The 16,949-nt window shown below is 36.6% G+C and overlaps 2 protein-coding genes across 3 annotated transcripts; one reads left to right on the top strand and one right to left on the bottom strand.

Annotated features, from left to right (window-relative positions):
* The first annotated feature begins 6,513 nt into the window (after positions 1-6,513).
* LOC110686517 (pentatricopeptide repeat-containing protein At4g31850, chloroplastic-like) lies at positions 6,514-12,850 on the top strand. Of its 2 annotated transcripts, none has more exons than XM_021863135.1 (3): positions 6,514-7,409; positions 8,077-8,159; positions 9,246-12,850. In XM_021863135.1, the coding sequence occupies exons 1-3, from the start codon at positions 7,325-7,327 to the stop codon at positions 12,606-12,608; spliced, it is 3,531 nt and encodes a 1,176-aa protein (XP_021718827.1). In that variant the 5' UTR covers positions 6,514-7,324; the 3' UTR covers positions 12,609-12,850. The 2 variants fall into 2 exon arrangements, with proteins under 2 accessions (XP_021718827.1, XP_021718828.1); XM_021863136.1 differs by having other exon boundaries at positions 7,349-7,409; positions 8,077-8,172.
* A 1,304-nt stretch (positions 12,851-14,154) lies between these two features.
* Positions 14,155-16,648, bottom strand: LOC110686518 (arabinosyltransferase RRA3-like). Its single transcript, XM_021863137.1, has 2 exons — positions 16,102-16,648; positions 14,155-15,650 (listed from the first exon to the last, which is right to left on the bottom strand). The coding sequence occupies exons 1-2, from the start codon at positions 16,306-16,308 to the stop codon at positions 14,538-14,540; spliced, it is 1,320 nt and encodes a 439-aa protein (XP_021718829.1). The 5' UTR covers positions 16,309-16,648; the 3' UTR covers positions 14,155-14,537.
* Between the last annotated feature and the right edge of the window lie 301 nt (positions 16,649-16,949).

The following is a 16,949-nucleotide window of genomic DNA, read 5'->3' on the forward strand; positions in this document are numbered from 1 at the left end:
TATAAACCTATAAACAACAATAATCACATATTCGAATTAAAATTTGAAACAAGATTTGCTCTTCGCTCAAAACCCAACATGAATATGCCGCGTCACTTGAAAAACTTCTCTTTAACTGTCCCCACTACTCACCATAAGAAATGGGTCGTCGTAGGGCCAAGATAAAGACAAGGCCAACATAAACACAAAACACAATAATCAGCAATGCTGAGTACATAAGCGTAAAAGGAAACACACTAACATAATCGCATCCGAGCTATATCAACAAAGCTTACCTTTCCTCAGAGTTCAACCTACAAACAATAGGCACAACATGGACCCATTACTTTACTTATTTTTATTACGCATCGAACGGGTTTCCCACAAAAACCCTGCCCCAAAGAATTGGGGTAAACTACTCCAGGAGCTAACCGGGTAGGCATGATGTCACATGTAAGTGACGGACGTCCTGCGCATAAAAATTATAAAAGGAAAATACAGCGTCCTGTACTCCCAATAGAAGTTATGGTTAAATATAAAACCCATAACTCCACCCATATGTCCATACTCGAGGTACATACGTTCCAAAAGTTTTGGTGCGTAATCTCTTTCACTTTACGTTGTTTTACATATTTTTAAACTTGGTGATGACTCCTAATTCACAACACAATCAATCAACATAAATCATTGAAGTAATCAAACATTCCAATTCAGGTCTTGGATATTTAGCATTCACATTTATTTAAATGTTAAACCCTTTTTAAACTACCTTGGTGTAGAAACACCTTAAGCGCATAAAGCACCGCAAATCCTATCCCTCGGTGTACAAACACCTTAAGTGCACATAGGCACCACAATATAATTTATCCCTGTGTACTAAGACACTTAATAGCTCAATTCCCATGCTTATAAGCATCAATAAAAATTATATGAACCATAATAAAATTCCCTTTTTACATGCCAAAATTAAACATGCCTTCAATCATACCAATAATAAAAGTGTGTTCCATATACAATATTCCAACATAATTAATTACAATCAAAAATCCTTTCAACCAATCATGCCTCATAGACAAGTCATCAATTCCAAATCCAATTCCACACAACTAATCCAATTCATCAATTCCAATTAATTCCTAGCATGACATTAACTTGAAATCAACCAAAATAAATCCTAGCATGCTTCTACATGCTTAAACAAAATTCCGAGTACGTGTACATACCTCAAACTAGCCCTTAAAGTAGCTGATTACACTATAACACTTCCCGAAACAAATCTCCTACATATAGGGACAATAACACTATCAATTACCCTTGTATACACAATTTCCATAAACTTAAACTCATTATAAATCACTCTAATTAATCCGTAAATTATTTTCAAACCCTTAACTAATCTTTATTTTAATGGGTAATCAAACCCTTTTCGTAAAACACCAAAAGTTGTGCCTTTAGCAAAATTCCAGTATTTTAGATTAATTAAAAACCCTTCAAAACTTCATCAAAACATCACTTTTCTACTCAATTATCAATTAAAAACACTAAGTACACAAAAGCCCCAAATTTATTTGATATTAGAACCCTAAAAATTATGTCTCTAGTATTTCAAAATCCTAACTTCATAAAATTATGAAATATGAAAATTAACAATCTAATAATCTGAAAATATACTTTTAAATCATTAAAAAACATGATTTGATACTAAATAAACATATTTAAAACAATTAAAAATCAATACCAACATGTGTACATAATTATCTATTAAAGAAATAAGAGAAGAGAAAAGAGGGAGAGAGGGCCGCTCACGGAGGGAGGCCGGTTCGTCGATGACGCTAGTAGGTGGCCGGAGCTCTGATTGGCGGTGGGTGGCAGACAACAGCAGCAAAACAACTCCACCATGGCAAAATTGTTAACATAAGGATGAGGGCAAAAAGAAAGAAGAAAAAGAAAAGGAAAGAAAAAGGAAATATAAAGGATAAAACTAACCCTATTGACTTTGTTGACTTATGTGAGGGAAAATTTTGGGGATAGATGGAGTATTTACAATCTAGGGTAGGTTAGGGTAAGTTTTGGGCTTTATAAAATTGTGGACTTGAATAATAAAATAGGTAGCCCAAATATAAAAATAGAATGATTGGGTTTATTATGAAGATGGGCTACATTCGAATTGAATACTTATTGACCCAAAAATTAAACCTTGTATATTTAAATCCCATAATTAAAATAATTTGACCCAAAAATATATTTTACAATTAATTAAATTATTTATAAAAATACATAAAAATACGAGGTATTACAGTCTACCCCCTTAAAAAGTTTCGTCCCCGAAACTTAGATACGAAAACCAGAAAAAACTCGTTTGAAAACGAATAAATAATTGTAAATTCTGAAAAATTCTTTGACGTTTTAGTTGCTGTACTTTTGTGATACTAAATTTCTACCTCATTTACCCATCTTTACACAAACTAATGTGTAAGATAACCAACTCACTAAGCAACTTACACAAACTAGTGTGTAAGATAATCGATTCATTACCAAATTTACACAAATTGCTATGTAATATACACCCTTGAACACAAACTTATACGAACTAGTGTATAAGTTATCCAATCAAAACAACAAAGTCAGTACAAAACTGACTAAAAAAGCACTAAAAGTACTTAAATTAACAGAAAAGGCGTGAAGTTCTACCGCACTTTACCTCCCTTAAAGAAAACAAGTTATGTCCCCGTAACTCCACTCAAATCAACATAGACAATTCAAGACATTCCCTCTTTATCCAATTTTTTTGTTAAACTATAATACTTCCAACTTATTGCCATCCTTATTGCATGTACTCGCCATAATATAACCAATCCTTTACCCAAATCAACTAAGAAGTCATGATTGAGTAATAATTAATAACAATAAATATCCTCATGGAATAATCAATACGTCGATTCTACTTAAATCATTCCATGGTAACCTTTTAACAGACAAATGCAATGTATTCCTTATGTCAAAAATCCTGATAAATTTCCTCAAAGGTCCAACATTGATCTTACTCAATAAATTCTATGGCATACCTCCCTTAACTTGAGGTATACGAAAACACTTGTACTTTACCAAAGTCGTGGCATGGCTAGTCGATCTTTAGCCACCTTTACCAATCCTTGTGGCTCAAGTTCCATTGATATTGAAGTTCAAGAATAATACGTGGGTGGAACCTTTAACCCAATATACCTTTCCAGTCACCCTAAAAGTTGAAAATAATTACTCTCTACATGTATTTCATCATTATACGCGTTTCCAATCGTTTACCCAATGTACTTGTTTACACTCTCTCAAATTTTCGAAAGATTTTTGTAGTTTGAAAACGACATTTTTAGGTGCTCCATGGAGCGTCACCTACTTTGACTTAATTCCTTATAAGTTTGTCCATCGCAATTCAAAGATATCATTCATGTTTCTTAACTCAAATTAATATGCATTAAAATCCATTGAGATGAAATCTCTCCTTAACTCGTATCATTAGTGGATGTATTGTCCTCTTGATTCTCCTATGCTCAATCTTTACTTCTTGCCAAATCATTAGTGGATGTATTGCCCTTCCTTTATAGGTTTCTCTTTCAATTCGTCGCATTTAACACCTACCTTTTCACACCAAGGTTCCATTCTTCATTAATATTGATATAGTCACTCTTCTTCCACTAATCTTTTCACAAATTCGATCAACTCCAACATTCGAGATTAGCCTCCTCTATTTCCTCAAATTATGCAAAGTTTTCTTCCTTTGCAAAAGTGCATAGCGTATTCTCTAACGATCTATGCTACCCCGACACTCTCCTCATATAGAATATCGCGTGTCGACTCAATACGACACGCGACACGACCCTCAACACGCCTAGGCTGAGGCGTCGACTCCCATATCGGTGAAGTGTCCCTAAGCGTGTGTCGGGATCTTGATTGCCGTAGGTGGTGTCTCTTGGTTGCGGTCGAGGTTCAAGCTCTGAAACTTTCAATGGCTTGCTTCTCGACCTTTTTATTTCTTAAACAACTCTCAAGCTACAATCACTGCATTTTATAACTTTAATCCTCGTCCTAGATCATCCTCAACTATATATGCTTCCTTCCATAATATGGAATGTTCAAATCGTATAAAAATTCATGTAACACTCACATTCAAATCCAACCATCTCTCTTAACACGTATTCAAATCCTTTTTCATGAAATTGCACCTCAAATTCTTGTAGTCCTTGTATACTCCTACTTCACACCACGATGCTTTCACAACGTAATCCCTCACCAGCTCCAATAATGTCCTGTTAAACCCAGGCTTGTACTTCAAGCACCATTAAGGTGTAGGTTATTCCCCAATAGATTTCATCTAGTCCGTTTATGTGCCTTCCTTTTGCAATTAATATCATTTACTCAAATCAGAATCCACACAACTAATTATGTCTCCATGCACGATCCTTCATATCCTTATAATGCATTAAAATGTCCTCAATGAACTACAATAAATTTATCCCAAAATGACAATACTCAGTTAGCCACATTAATTAACAAATTAAAGTAACTAAACATGCATATTAATTAACAATCACATAATTAATTAACAAAGAGAGAGAGAGAGAGAAACGATCATACCCTTGATGGGTGCTTCGCTCCTTTTAGAGCTCGAACTTGAAAGTATAAAGTTCCGCAAATGCGCAAGCCTCCAACGGCTATCACCCTCAAGACCCGACCCGAACGGCCCCTACCCCGAAGCTTAGTCGGGGCTAGACCAAAAGAACTTAGAGTATTAGAACTAAGGTTTTCTCTTCTTGGAGATCCCTTAAAGTTCACAACTCAAGTGTCCCTTCCCAATGCCAAATGATTGGTATTTATAGGGAAGGGAGCCCTTGAATTCCAATCTCCCATCAATGTGGGAGAGTTGGTAAAATGCATTTTATTCAATTTAATTTAATTCAAAAATCAAATTGAAATGCAAGTGAATCAACAAACGACAAGTGTCAAGTGGTGAGCAAGGGGTTAGGTAAGGACCCAAAGGGGGGGTACCACCCTCCCCTTGCTCCCCAAGCAAACCCACACTTACATGCTCCCACATGCATAAGCTGTGGCTGAGCATTGGCACAAGGCCTGGCTGGCTGCCAGCCTTACTGTGCGGCACATCCATCACACACATAGGCCAGCTTGCGTGCTAAGCCTCGTGTTGTGCGGCATTGCTACTCGCATGGCCTAGCATGCTAGCTAGGCCCTCGCTGCCCTATAAGGGAGCTGTTGCCACGCCCCTGCTAGCCCAGCGATGCTTCCGCATGCGTGCTTGTGCTAACTTACGTGCAGCCAAGCGCACCAGCCCCTCAAGCATGCTCGGCCAACAAGCCTAGCACGCGCATGCATGCTTGGCTTGCGGCACACCCATGCATTGGGGTTGGTGCCCTATGCTAGCCTAGCCTTCACATGGCTAGGCCAATGCAAAGCTACGGCTTAGCTTAAACTTGTTGTTTGCTTGATTTCTCGTCTCGTCAAATCTTAAATTTGACTCGACTTACGACGCTCAGTTTCGACGCTCTAAGCTCGATATCCGACGTTTTTGTTCGTAATACTCTAATGACTCATTTAATCCTTCGAATTAATTCTTTGTTTCGGTTCGGTTACTCGATTGGGTGTGACCCGAAAGGTTTAGTCAAGATTAAGCTGTAATATTTATTATGCATTAATATTACTGATCGGAAGCGGCCTTAAGCTAGTCATTCCGATTACTTGACCTCACTGAATAATTAGCTTTCTAATAATTCCGAACCCTCTATCGGAATAATACACTTGTTCGAAGGACACCATTCCTTTTATAAAGACACTTAAAAAACAAAAAAAAAGGAAATTATCACTGGTACACCCTAGGTTTAATTTGGGATTTTATCAATGATACACATGTTTAAGTTGTAAATATCGGTGGTACACCCGTACTTTCAACTAATTAACTACAGTAATCACTCTGTTAATTAAACGTTAGTAATAGTTTAATGACTGCAATTTTGATCTAATTAAACTCCTTTTTTTTTTTTTTTTTTTTTTGCAGTAATCACCCACCTTTGTCATAATATAAACGTTGCCCCCTCATTTGCTCTGGTTTATACAACTTCTTCTTCTTCATTTCACTTTTATTTATTTCTTCTCTATTTTTTCTACAGATAGGCATCAATGTCTTCTTCTGGTATGGCCTCTTCAAGCAACAGGATTGGAAGGAATTTGTGGTTCAAAGGTGCTAATTGCACTTGTCAGCCCTCTAGAGCTGCAGATATAAGATTCTCAAACTCTAGTATGGGCTCTTCAAGCAACAATTGTACATGGAAATCATATTTCATCCACTTAAACGAAAATTCATCCATTAACAAAAACCTAATAATTTAAAGCGAAAATCACAAAATTCAAAGCACAAATCAGCACTAACCTTTTACAATCAACAAAGTAGCGCTAAATTTTCAAGATGTTTGCTTCAATCATGCGTCAATTAGGGTTTCTCAGTGTAACAAGAATAGGGGAGAGAATCAGAAAGAAGAAGAAGATGAACAATAACTTTTGTGTTTAATTTAGGCAGTTGGAGCTTGGAGGGAGAGTTAATGAGTGGGGGAAATTTTGTCAATTCATGTTAAGTTAAATTTACAGTCATTAATGTATTACTAACGTTTAATTAACGGAGTGATTACTGTAGTTAATTACTTGAAAGTAGTGGTGTACCGCTAATAATTAAAATTTAAGTAGGTGTATCATGTTAAAAGCCCAAACCTAGGGTATCCAATGATAATTTCCCAACAAAAAAAAAAAAAAACAGAGGGAGTATAAACTTAAATTTCCCCATTTACGACTCCCACATTTGTAAATCAATTGACCAGGTAACCTCTGACCGATCGAGTAACCTTTAACCAAGTAACCCCTCATCGACCGAGTAATCCATGACTGACCGAGTAACCCTGACTGATCGAGCAACCTCTGATCAAGTAACCATGGCCGACCGGGTAACCCCTGACCGACCGAGTAACCCTTGAATAACGAACCTCGACCAGACGATGTGACCAGTCACATATGAAATTTTGTGTTTATAAATTGTATTGTAATGTTTATACTTGTATAAAAAATAAAAGTTAAAATTAAAAATAATTAAAATTGTAATCTTTGTACGGAGTATTTATTTTTCTTTTACTACGTTTTTTTTTTTTTTAATGAAAGTTATTTTATCTACATAAATGCCACATATCTTAGAGAGAGGTTAGGAATTTCTCCTTTCTCCTCCATCTCCAATTCTCAATCTTCCCTCTCTATCTTCAAAGTGAAACTTTCATTTCACTCTCCTCCAAAGAATAATATGCTGCTCACTCCAAATATCTCAACATGGTCTTGTCTTACTGACACTTTCAGAAATCCTTCATCCTCTTATCCTACCTTCTCATGTAAGCTCTTTCTCTCCCTCTTTTCAATTTCCACTGATTTTTTTGCTTATTTGTAGAATTTTTGCTTGTTTATTTAATCGATATGCAGGTTATAATATGTTTTTCAATCTATTATACTTTGTAAGTTTGTAATCACTTAATTTTTAAGCACCAAGCTGCTAGAATTTTAGTTGTATGTGTTGAGCGATTAAAAATAAAAAAAAATAAAAAAAAAATCAGTGAACCCAGAGAATTGCTATTGGTTGAAGATTGTGGATTTTAATTCTATTTGATGGGTTATTTTTTTTTGTCAAATAATTTAGGAAGTTGCTTATGGAAAATTGGTTGAAGATTGTGGATTTTAATTCTATTTGACGGGTTATTTTTTTTCAAAAAATTTAGAAAGCTGCTAATGAGATTGTGGATTTTAATTCTATTTGATTGGTCATTTTTTTTTCAAAAAATTCAGGAAGTTGCTAATGGAAATTTGGTTGAAGATTGTGGATTTTAATTCTATTTGTTGGGTAACTTGAACTAGATGTTGACGGATTGAAATTATTAGTCGATTCAATTTTAGTTGATCTTACCTTTCATTCAATAAGCTTAAAATAATTCATCGAATTTATAATGCTGATCTCAAGATACCCCATTGAACACTTTGTACTTACTGTATCGTGTTTTTTTACAGGCAAGTCAAGCCTTCATGATAGTTGTATTGGACGTCTACCCTTTCCATGGATGACGGATAGATCAGGGAAGAGCTTGAGATCAGTATGTTTTTACGGTTTGTTTTCTACCTTTACCAGATAAATTGATTATGTATTGTTCTAATATGAATCATTAATTAACTAGTTCAATTAATTTAGAGATTGGTTTATGTTGCAGACTTGTATTACTATACCATTTAACAGTAAATTTGATATTATGTTTATCTTGAAATTGATAGAAATCAATTGATGAAAGTGAATACTGATTAAGTTAAACAATCGATAGAAAGACAGGTTGCTAGTACTTTAAATCGAAATGTGAGACATTTAACCTGAGTATTAAGTTTAACCAAGCTGAAAAACATTATCCTTTGTTGCCATTGACCAATACAGAGGTATTTACTTCGCCTAGTATGCTGTTTTGATTGACTATTTTGTTGATTCGAACTTGTGTGTAAATGCTGGTTCCATTGTAGTGTTATCTTGCTATTCTTTTGTCAAGTAATGTCAAACTCTTTATTCTTCTTATGCAATATACTCCTCCTACGAGTTCTAGTTAACCTAATTTTTTTTCCATGTATTGAAGTTTTCTTCAAAATATAAGATATATATAAACAGAGTAGGTATTCTGTATTCTTACAGCTATAAAAACTCTTACCACTAGATTTTATAATGTCAGTGTGTCACTTCAAGTTTATTGGCTATAACCAAAGTAATCATGGCATATACATAGACAATCTAACTTAGTTTTTTCATAAAAGGACAAGTGTTGGATGTAAATATGTACAAGTCATTATATTTTAAATACATGGAGCACATAATGACCAAAGCCACCATTCACACGTATATGGCATTTAGAATCTAGAGCAGTTCTTTTAGTGTGGTTTATATAAATGGTAAAAGTTTGGACCTGCTACTAAAATAGCTCATATACACAATTTAATCTATATAGGTATTAGGTACAGGCATACATTTCAAAGCTAAATACAGTCACTGTTGCACATATTTTCTGCTCAGCATGATGGATATAACAGTTGATAGGTCTGGTGGATTTCAAAACATAGATAGTGGTGGATTGTTATAGCCATTCTAAGTTTCCTTTAGACTCCTTTTTGTGTTGCTAACTTCAATGTTGTTGGCATTTTTATAGGTTGGAGGATCAGGTAATGTGCTTTATCTTATTGAGGCTATTAATCGAGGTCAAATACTCCAAGTGAGAGCTATGAAATTGCAGGCAGGGACATCCATGACGGTGTGCTTTCCTTTAAAGCATGGTGGGTTGCTAGGAGCAAGTACACTAAATTGTAGAATTTCAATTAGCGGACCTGTTGTAAATTGGAGAAAACACAGAATGAAACAAGTGGCTTTCCGTGGGATTATGATAAAAAATTCAGACAGCATGTTGATTACAGATGTGAAACCGATAAAAGGCAAATCTAATAAAGGGGTTTTGGAGGCATTACAGTCAATTGAAGACCCAAACAATGCTTTTGATTACTTCAAGTCTGTAGCAGGGATGCCTTATGTTGTCCATACAACTGAAACTTGTAATTACATGCTTGAAAAGTTGATGGTGCATAGAAGAGTAGGGGATATGGTTTTTGTGTTCGACTTGATGCAGAAGCAAATAATTAACAGGAACTCAACCACTTACTTGACAATTTTTAAGGTGCTCAATGTAAGGGGTGGAATGAGGCAAGCTCCCTTTGCCCTTGAGCGGATGGAATCTGCTGGGTTTATCTTGAATGCTTATTCGTACAATGGATTGATTCATTTGCTTCTTCAGTCAGGATATTGTAGAGAGGCTTTGGAGGTGTACAGAAAAATGATTAAAGGAGGAAATAAGCCTAGTTTGAAGGCATATTCTGCACTCATGGTTGCAGTAGGTAAACGAAGGGATACTGAAACTGTAATGGGACTGTTGAAAGAAATGGAAAGTTTGGGATTAAGGCCTAATGTTTACACCTTCACTATATGCATTAGAGTTCTTGGGAGGGCAGGAAAAATCAATGAGGCGTTTAGAATCTTGAAAAGAATGGATGATGAAGGGTGTGGGGCTGATGTTGTTACGTATACGGTTCTCATTGATTCACTTTGTGTTGCTGGAAAACTGGATGAGGCAAAGAATCTGTTCCTAAAGATGAAAGATAGCTGTCACAAACCTGATCGAGTAACTTACATCACCCTCATGGATAAATTCAGTGATTGTGGAGACTTGGATAGTATCCATGAACTTTGGAGTCAGATGGAAACTGATGGTTATCATGCTGATGTTGTTACCTTTACCATTCTCTTGAATACTTTATTCAAAGCTGGAAAAATTGATGAGGCATTCACTCAATTAAGTATCATGAGGGAACATGGCATTACACCAAACCTTCATACCTACAACACTTTGATTGGTGGCCTTTTAAAAGCAAATAGGCTGGACGAAGCTCTAGGTCTGTTTGAAAGCTTGGAATCTCTTGGTGTTGAACCAACTGCCTTCACCTACATTTTGTTTATAGATTATTTTGGGAAATCAGGAGCGACAAACAGAGCTCTGGAGACATTTGAGAGTATGAAAAGTAGGGGAATTGTTCCGAATATTGTTGCTTGTAATGCTTACTTGTATAGTCTTGCTGAGGCTGGGATGCTGAAGGAGGCAAATGATGTTTTTAATGGACTTCAAAGAAGTGGAATTGCTCCAGATTCTATTACATACAACATGATGATGAAGTGCTACAGTAAGGTAGGGAGAGTGGATGATGCAGTCAAGTTGCTCACTGAGATGGTAGAAAATGGCTGTGATCCCGATGTGGCTGTCATCAACTCACTGATTGACATGCTTTACAAGGCTGATCAAGTGGATGAAGCATGGGATATGTATCAAAGATTGAAGCAGATGAAGCTTACTCCAACAGTAGTGACCTACAACACGCTATTATCTGGCTTGAGGAAGGAAGGCAGAGTACAAGAGGCTATTATTTTATTCTCAGCCATGATAAAAATTGGTTGTCATCCAAACACCGTTACTTTTAACACACTCTTAGACTGCCTTTGCAAAAATGACGAGGTTGATATGGCTGTGAAGATGTTTTTTGAAATGAGACACATGCATTGCATTCCAGATGTGTTTACTTATAATACTCTCATTTATGGTTTAACTACAGACAACCGAGTATATGATGCGTTTTTGTTGTTCCACCATATGGGGAAGTCACTATATGCTGACTGTGTCACACTGTGCACTCTTATTCCTAGTTTAGTGAAGAACTCAATGGCTGAGGATGCTTTGACTATTATCAGGATCTTTTTGTTACATGGTCAGCATCGTGCAGATCGGTCATTTTGGGAGGATCTTATCAGTGGGGTTCTTGTTCAAACAAATATTGACAAAGCTATGGTGCTTGCTGAGAGCTTGATATTTTCTGAGCTTTGCCAAGATGACTCAATTTTAGTGCCACTCTTTAAGGTTTTGTCCAAACATAGAAGGGGACTTGAGGCACATGACTTCTTTTTATGGGCTAGAAGCCGCGGAATTGAAGCTACGTTGGAATTGTATTATGTATTAATCGAAGGGCTTTTGGATTTAAGTCTTCTTGAACTGGCCTGGGATCTCTTTGAGGAAATGAAAAAAATTGGTTGTGTCCCAGATGTGTCCACATACAATTTGCTGCTCGATGCTTTTAGTAAATCTGGGGATGTTGATAGGCTTCTTAGTCTTTATGAAGAAATGCAGAATCGTGGGTGTACTCCGAATACAATAACTCAAAATATCATTATCTCCGGCCTTGTGAAATCTAACAGCATAGACAAGGCTGTTGATATGTTTTATAATCTTGTTAGCAGAGATTTTTCACCCACTCCTTGTACGTATGGACCTTTGATAGATGGATTGGCAAAGTCAGGAAGACTGGAAGAAGCAAAAAGTTTCTTTGAGGAAATGATCGATTATGGATGTGAACCAAACTGTGCTATTTATAATATCCTAATAAATGGCTTTGGCAAATCCGGCGATATGGATACTGCTTGCACTTTGTTTAGGAGGATGGTTCAAGAAGGAATCCGACCGGATGTTAAATCTTATTCAATTCTTATTGACTGCCTATTGATGTTAGGGAAAGTGGATGATGCATGGGACTATTTTCAGGAATTAAAACTGCAGGGCCTTGATCCCGATTTAGTGTGTTATAACTTTATGATCAATGGTCTTGGGAGATCTGGGCGAATTAGAGATGCTCTCTCTGTTTTTGATGAGTTGCAGACAAGGAAGATTTCTCCTGACTTGTACACCTACAATTCCTTGATACTACATCTGGGAATTGCAGGAATGATGGAAGAAGCAGGAAAGCTCTATGATGAGCTTTTGCTAAAGGGATTAAAGCCTAATGTGTTCACATATAATGCTCTCATTCGAGGGTATGGCATATCCGGAGATCCTGACCGTGCATATGCCATCTATCAGAGGATGATGAGCGGTGGCTGCAGCCCCAACTTGGGAACCTTTGCACAGCTTCCTAACCAGTTTTGATTCTATGGTCATTAAAAATTTTCTGACCTGTGAAGTTACATTCAGGCCTTCTGTACAGTATAGCATGGGAAGGTTCACTTACATTATACAAGTATCTTGTTTAAAAATAGTCTGTGCATTGCTACTGTACTCTGTTGTAGACGTGGATTCTGGTATTGATGTATATTCCACCACTGTATATATAAAAATATGCTTAATATCTATCAGCATTTTTTTTTAAAGACAGGCTATAAAAATTTACTGAAGTTATAGAGATGTTATAGTAGCTGCAGCTCCTTTTGCAAGTACTGTCTTTCTGATGTACTGTCTTTGATGTACTGTCTTTCTGCTTTGTTGATACATCACCATTTGAACTTCCTGCTGATTTCCCAGATTTTTTGCTGCGCCCAGATCAACTGAATGTCACCTGCATTTCCCTCCTGTAGTATTTGAACCAGTTTTTCTGAGTTTGTTAGAATATCAGTTGATTCCATAGAAGTTCGTGACGTACACTATAGACATGCGAGTGCTTCCATTTGAAGTGCTGAAGCTGCTTAACCAGAAGTTGCTCCACCCGCTGACTTTGTACTGTTTAACTAATGGGAATCTTAAAACCATGCCATCCTTGCCCTTTTGGTGCTTTTCTTCCAAGAGCCATTAACTAAATTGTTATGCTTTTTCCCCCTTGCATCTTTACAGAATAGTTCTGAAGAAACCTGATGGATGCAGGATCCGCTTCAGGCAGACGAAGGTACTATGATACTCCTGGCTTGGGTGCATGGATCAAATCATGGTTAATCTAACCCTTTGAAATTCCGGTGAATAGATGTCATATCAAATCTTTTTCCCCCTTAAATCTACACTGTTTCTTGCTAACATTGACTCCCAGAATGTATTGATGTAGTACATGCAGCATGGGCTAGTTAGACCATCCTGGCTCAGAAAAAGCTGAATGTAAAATAAGATCCATTATGTGAAAGGTACTTATTAGTTTCCATGTAAATGACAATATTCCCGCTCCAAATTTTCTTGGCAATTTTTGAAATCCTAATAATGTGTTGTAGATCCTCCTCTTGTCCACAATACTGACGTAACAGAGGGCACAGTTCCTCTTCTGCTGAGGTTAACCTTGTTGCAGACCTTATTTTTTATTTTTTGGTAGGATTTGTTTCTATCAAGTGTTTAGGTTGGCCGATGAACGTCACTGCGCTTATAATGGTGGGCATAAACGTGTAGTGATGATTCTCTGTTCTTACTATGAAATCTTGTTCTAGTCCTCTTTTAATAACTGATTTTACTACGAAATCTCACTCACGTATTCCTTTATTCTGGTTAAACTGAAATGACTAAGGAAAGGATCTCAATCCTAGGACCAGCAAAGTTGATAAATTTTGCAGCTTGAATACCAATTTGGTTGTATATGTGATTACTCTTATGATAATTGAAAGTTGAAACTAATCTACTTGATGTTACGGACATTTTCCTCAGGCTTTAAACTGAGAGTTTCTCATGTTAGCCTTTACACTGAAAGTTTTAATTGCAATTCATGACAAGACGAGAACCGAAATTCTGGAAAAGCTTCAAAAACAGGCATGTATGTTCAAGGATCCTCTATTGGCACGGGCCAGAGAGGATCTCCGAATTCACAATCAATAATATTATAAGTTGACACGAGTATACAAACCTTCTATATCATCTTTTCAATGAGTTACACTCATATTACAAGATGAACCAAAGTACTAATAGAAACAATGAGTAAAATCCTACAGAGAAACAGCTGAAAAGCAAATCATGTAAAACAAAAAAGAGTGGCAAATCTTTCTAAAAATTCTGTTAAGACCACAACATAGGCTGAAATAAGCCCAAATTCAGTATGTGCCATGCCCTCAGTGTAAACTAACAACAAATGCCGAATGTGAGCAAGATAAACTCCGTATATCTCTATTTCCATCACTGAGAACCGTCGGGAAAAGAATCCAAGGCATCTTGCTTACCATTGAAGTAATAATCGACGACAGCTCTCATTCTTGGAAGTTTGTCAGGATGGTAATTTATATGGATGATCACAGGTTTCAACTTCTTCAGGTTAGGGTCTTTTCTAACAGTTTTAAATAAAACTTTACTGTTCATGAAAGTATAGAAATCCATAGTCCTCCTAGAAGCATGAAGCCCTTCATACCCTGGATGTGAAGGGTAAAAGAGCACCTCATTGAAAACTGCCTGGTCCCATGCTTTCTCCTTGGAAAGCCTATCAGCAACGCGATCCAAAAGCTCAATGGAAGGAATAGTAGGCCTTATGTAAAAGAACCCAGAATTATAAACCCAAATCCTCATAGTATGTGCATACCGAGCCCATCCCATTGCAGGTTCATCAAAGACATCATTATACCCATAAGCAGTCGCGTTATTATGACCATCTGTCATTGACTCCACATCAGAATCACGATAAAGATGATCAAATGGATTTTTCAAGTAGATTATATCAACATCTGACAGAAGAATACTATAACCAAGCTGCAAGAACTCCCTTAAAATACGGAACTTCAATCCAGAGACTGCATGGTTACCACCTGACCTTCCAATTTCATCCACCCCATCATCCGGGTCTCTCTTATAGGCAGCCACGCCATTGGCCTTGCAATAACTCTCAATCTCATCATCCAATGCCACAACCAAATAATTAAGTATACCCGCTTTCTTGACAGTTGATACCTGCACCTCTAACATCTCCTTCACATTAACATTTGCCAACACAACTACAAGCTCTTTCCTAACAGCAACTTCTCCTAAGATCTTAGCCAATCTGGGGTTAATCGATTCATCTGGCACTACAGTTGGGTTCGTCCTTAAACTCTTGACAGTACCGAAAGGTCCAGCCTTAGGTTGTTCACCCAATGCCAGGAATTGCTTTTGAGCAGTGTCTGTTCCCTGTTCAGCCAACCTCAGCTTCTCATTTAGCTCCCTCACTTGTTTCCTCAACTCTGCATTCTTCTCCGTCATCCTAACAATATCGGCCTTTAGTATATTAATCCGCTCACTCGATTCACACTCCGACGAACTCTCCTGTTTCACACCAAAAAATCACACAACTTCAACAAAAATCATCAACCCAATATTTTGTTATTATCAAACCAAACAACCACCAAAAGCCAGAATCCTGAATCATCAACTATATCAATACTATTACAAAGACAATCATCAAAAAGTTATATATATCCACAATATATCAAAATAATTAAAAGGGAATAAAATGTACTTTCTTAACTTACAACTATCAAGGATATAGTGAAGTAGATGCTATAACTAGTTTAAATTTACGACTTAGGATCAAATCCCGTCTATGTTGTCTTTTATTTCTCGCCAAGAAACAATATTCCTCGGAAACACCAAACAAAATCCCATTTATACGAAAAGGGAATCGACTAAAATTATACGCCAACCAAAAATATATATTTCCCAACAAAAAAAAATAAAAATAAAAATAAAAATATAGAGATATTTTAAGATGAAAAACCTGAGAAATGGAATTGGAGATAGTGGCAGCAGCCGTAGAAGGAGGATAATAAGGATGTAAAAAACCATAAGGGTAAAAAAAGGCGAATATACAGCCCATTAATATTCCGATCGCAATAGCAATTGCGATTCGAGATGTTCGAAGCGAAAGAATGCTGTTGCTGTTGCTGCTGCTTCGCATCAAACCATCTCGACGACCCCCCATCATTTGATGGATTTTGCTTTGATGATTGAATTTGAATGAATCAAGCTTTTGATTTTGGGAGAAAATTTGAGATCAATTGGTAGGGTTTTTGGTGGGGAATTTGTTCAATATGAGGGAGTTTGGAATTTGAAATGGCGTTGTATTTGTTAGGAAGATGAAGATGAAGATGAAGATGAAGATGAGCTAGTGAGAGGCAGCGGCTTCATAGTCCAGACTACAGAGACTAGTGCAGGACATTTTCAGTGATGCGTGTGTTTATTACTCCTTTCATTGTGGTTGATCTGCCAAACTGGTGCTGTACATAATTTGAGAAAAGTTATTATCCCATTAGGTACTCCATAACTCCATCCCTTTATTTACTCAATAAATGTTTAACTCTAGGGATGGCAAGGGTAAGTGATTTCCTTGAATAATGCTAAAATACAAATTAATTTCTTATATAAGTTGGTTTAAAAATTATTTTCCACAATACCGTTTACGTAGGATCGGTTCCTAGATTCGAAATTTGGCAATATAAAACCGCTAACAATATTAGCGGTTCCATATATATTATCGGTAATACCATTAGAACCGTTAATACCATTAGAGTTTATATGCATACAACCTGTAATACCATTAGATGTTCTATATTAGTTAAAACCGCC

Source organism: Chenopodium quinoa, unplaced genomic scaffold, assembly GCF_001683475.1.
Source record: "Chenopodium quinoa cultivar QQ74 unplaced genomic scaffold, ASM168347v1, whole genome shotgun sequence".
Lineage (NCBI taxonomy): Eukaryota > Viridiplantae > Streptophyta > Magnoliopsida > Caryophyllales > Amaranthaceae > Chenopodium > Chenopodium quinoa.

What these genes read in the sequence shown, in the direction of transcription:
- LOC110686517 (XM_021863135.1), top strand. Translation starts at nt 7,325, where the DNA reads ATGCTGCTCACTCCAAATATCTCAACATGGTCTTGTCTTACTGACACT. An exon ending in CTCTTATCCTACCTTCTCAT is followed by an intron (nt 7,410 to 8,076) that starts GTAAGCTCTTTC and finishes GTTTTTTTACAG; the next exon opens with GCAAGTCAAGCCTTCATGAT. An exon ending in CAGGGAAGAGCTTGAGATCA is followed by an intron (nt 8,160 to 9,245) that starts GTATGTTTTTAC and finishes GCATTTTTATAG; the next exon opens with GTTGGAGGATCAGGTAATGT.
- LOC110686518 (XM_021863137.1), bottom strand. Translation starts at nt 16,308, where the DNA reads ATGATGGGGGGTCGTCGAGATGGTTTGATGCGAAGCAGCAGCAACAGC. An exon ending in TCTCCAATTCCATTTCTCAG is followed by an intron (nt 15,651 to 16,101) that starts GTTTTTCATCTT and finishes GGTGTGAAACAG; the next exon opens with GAGAGTTCGTCGGAGTGTGA.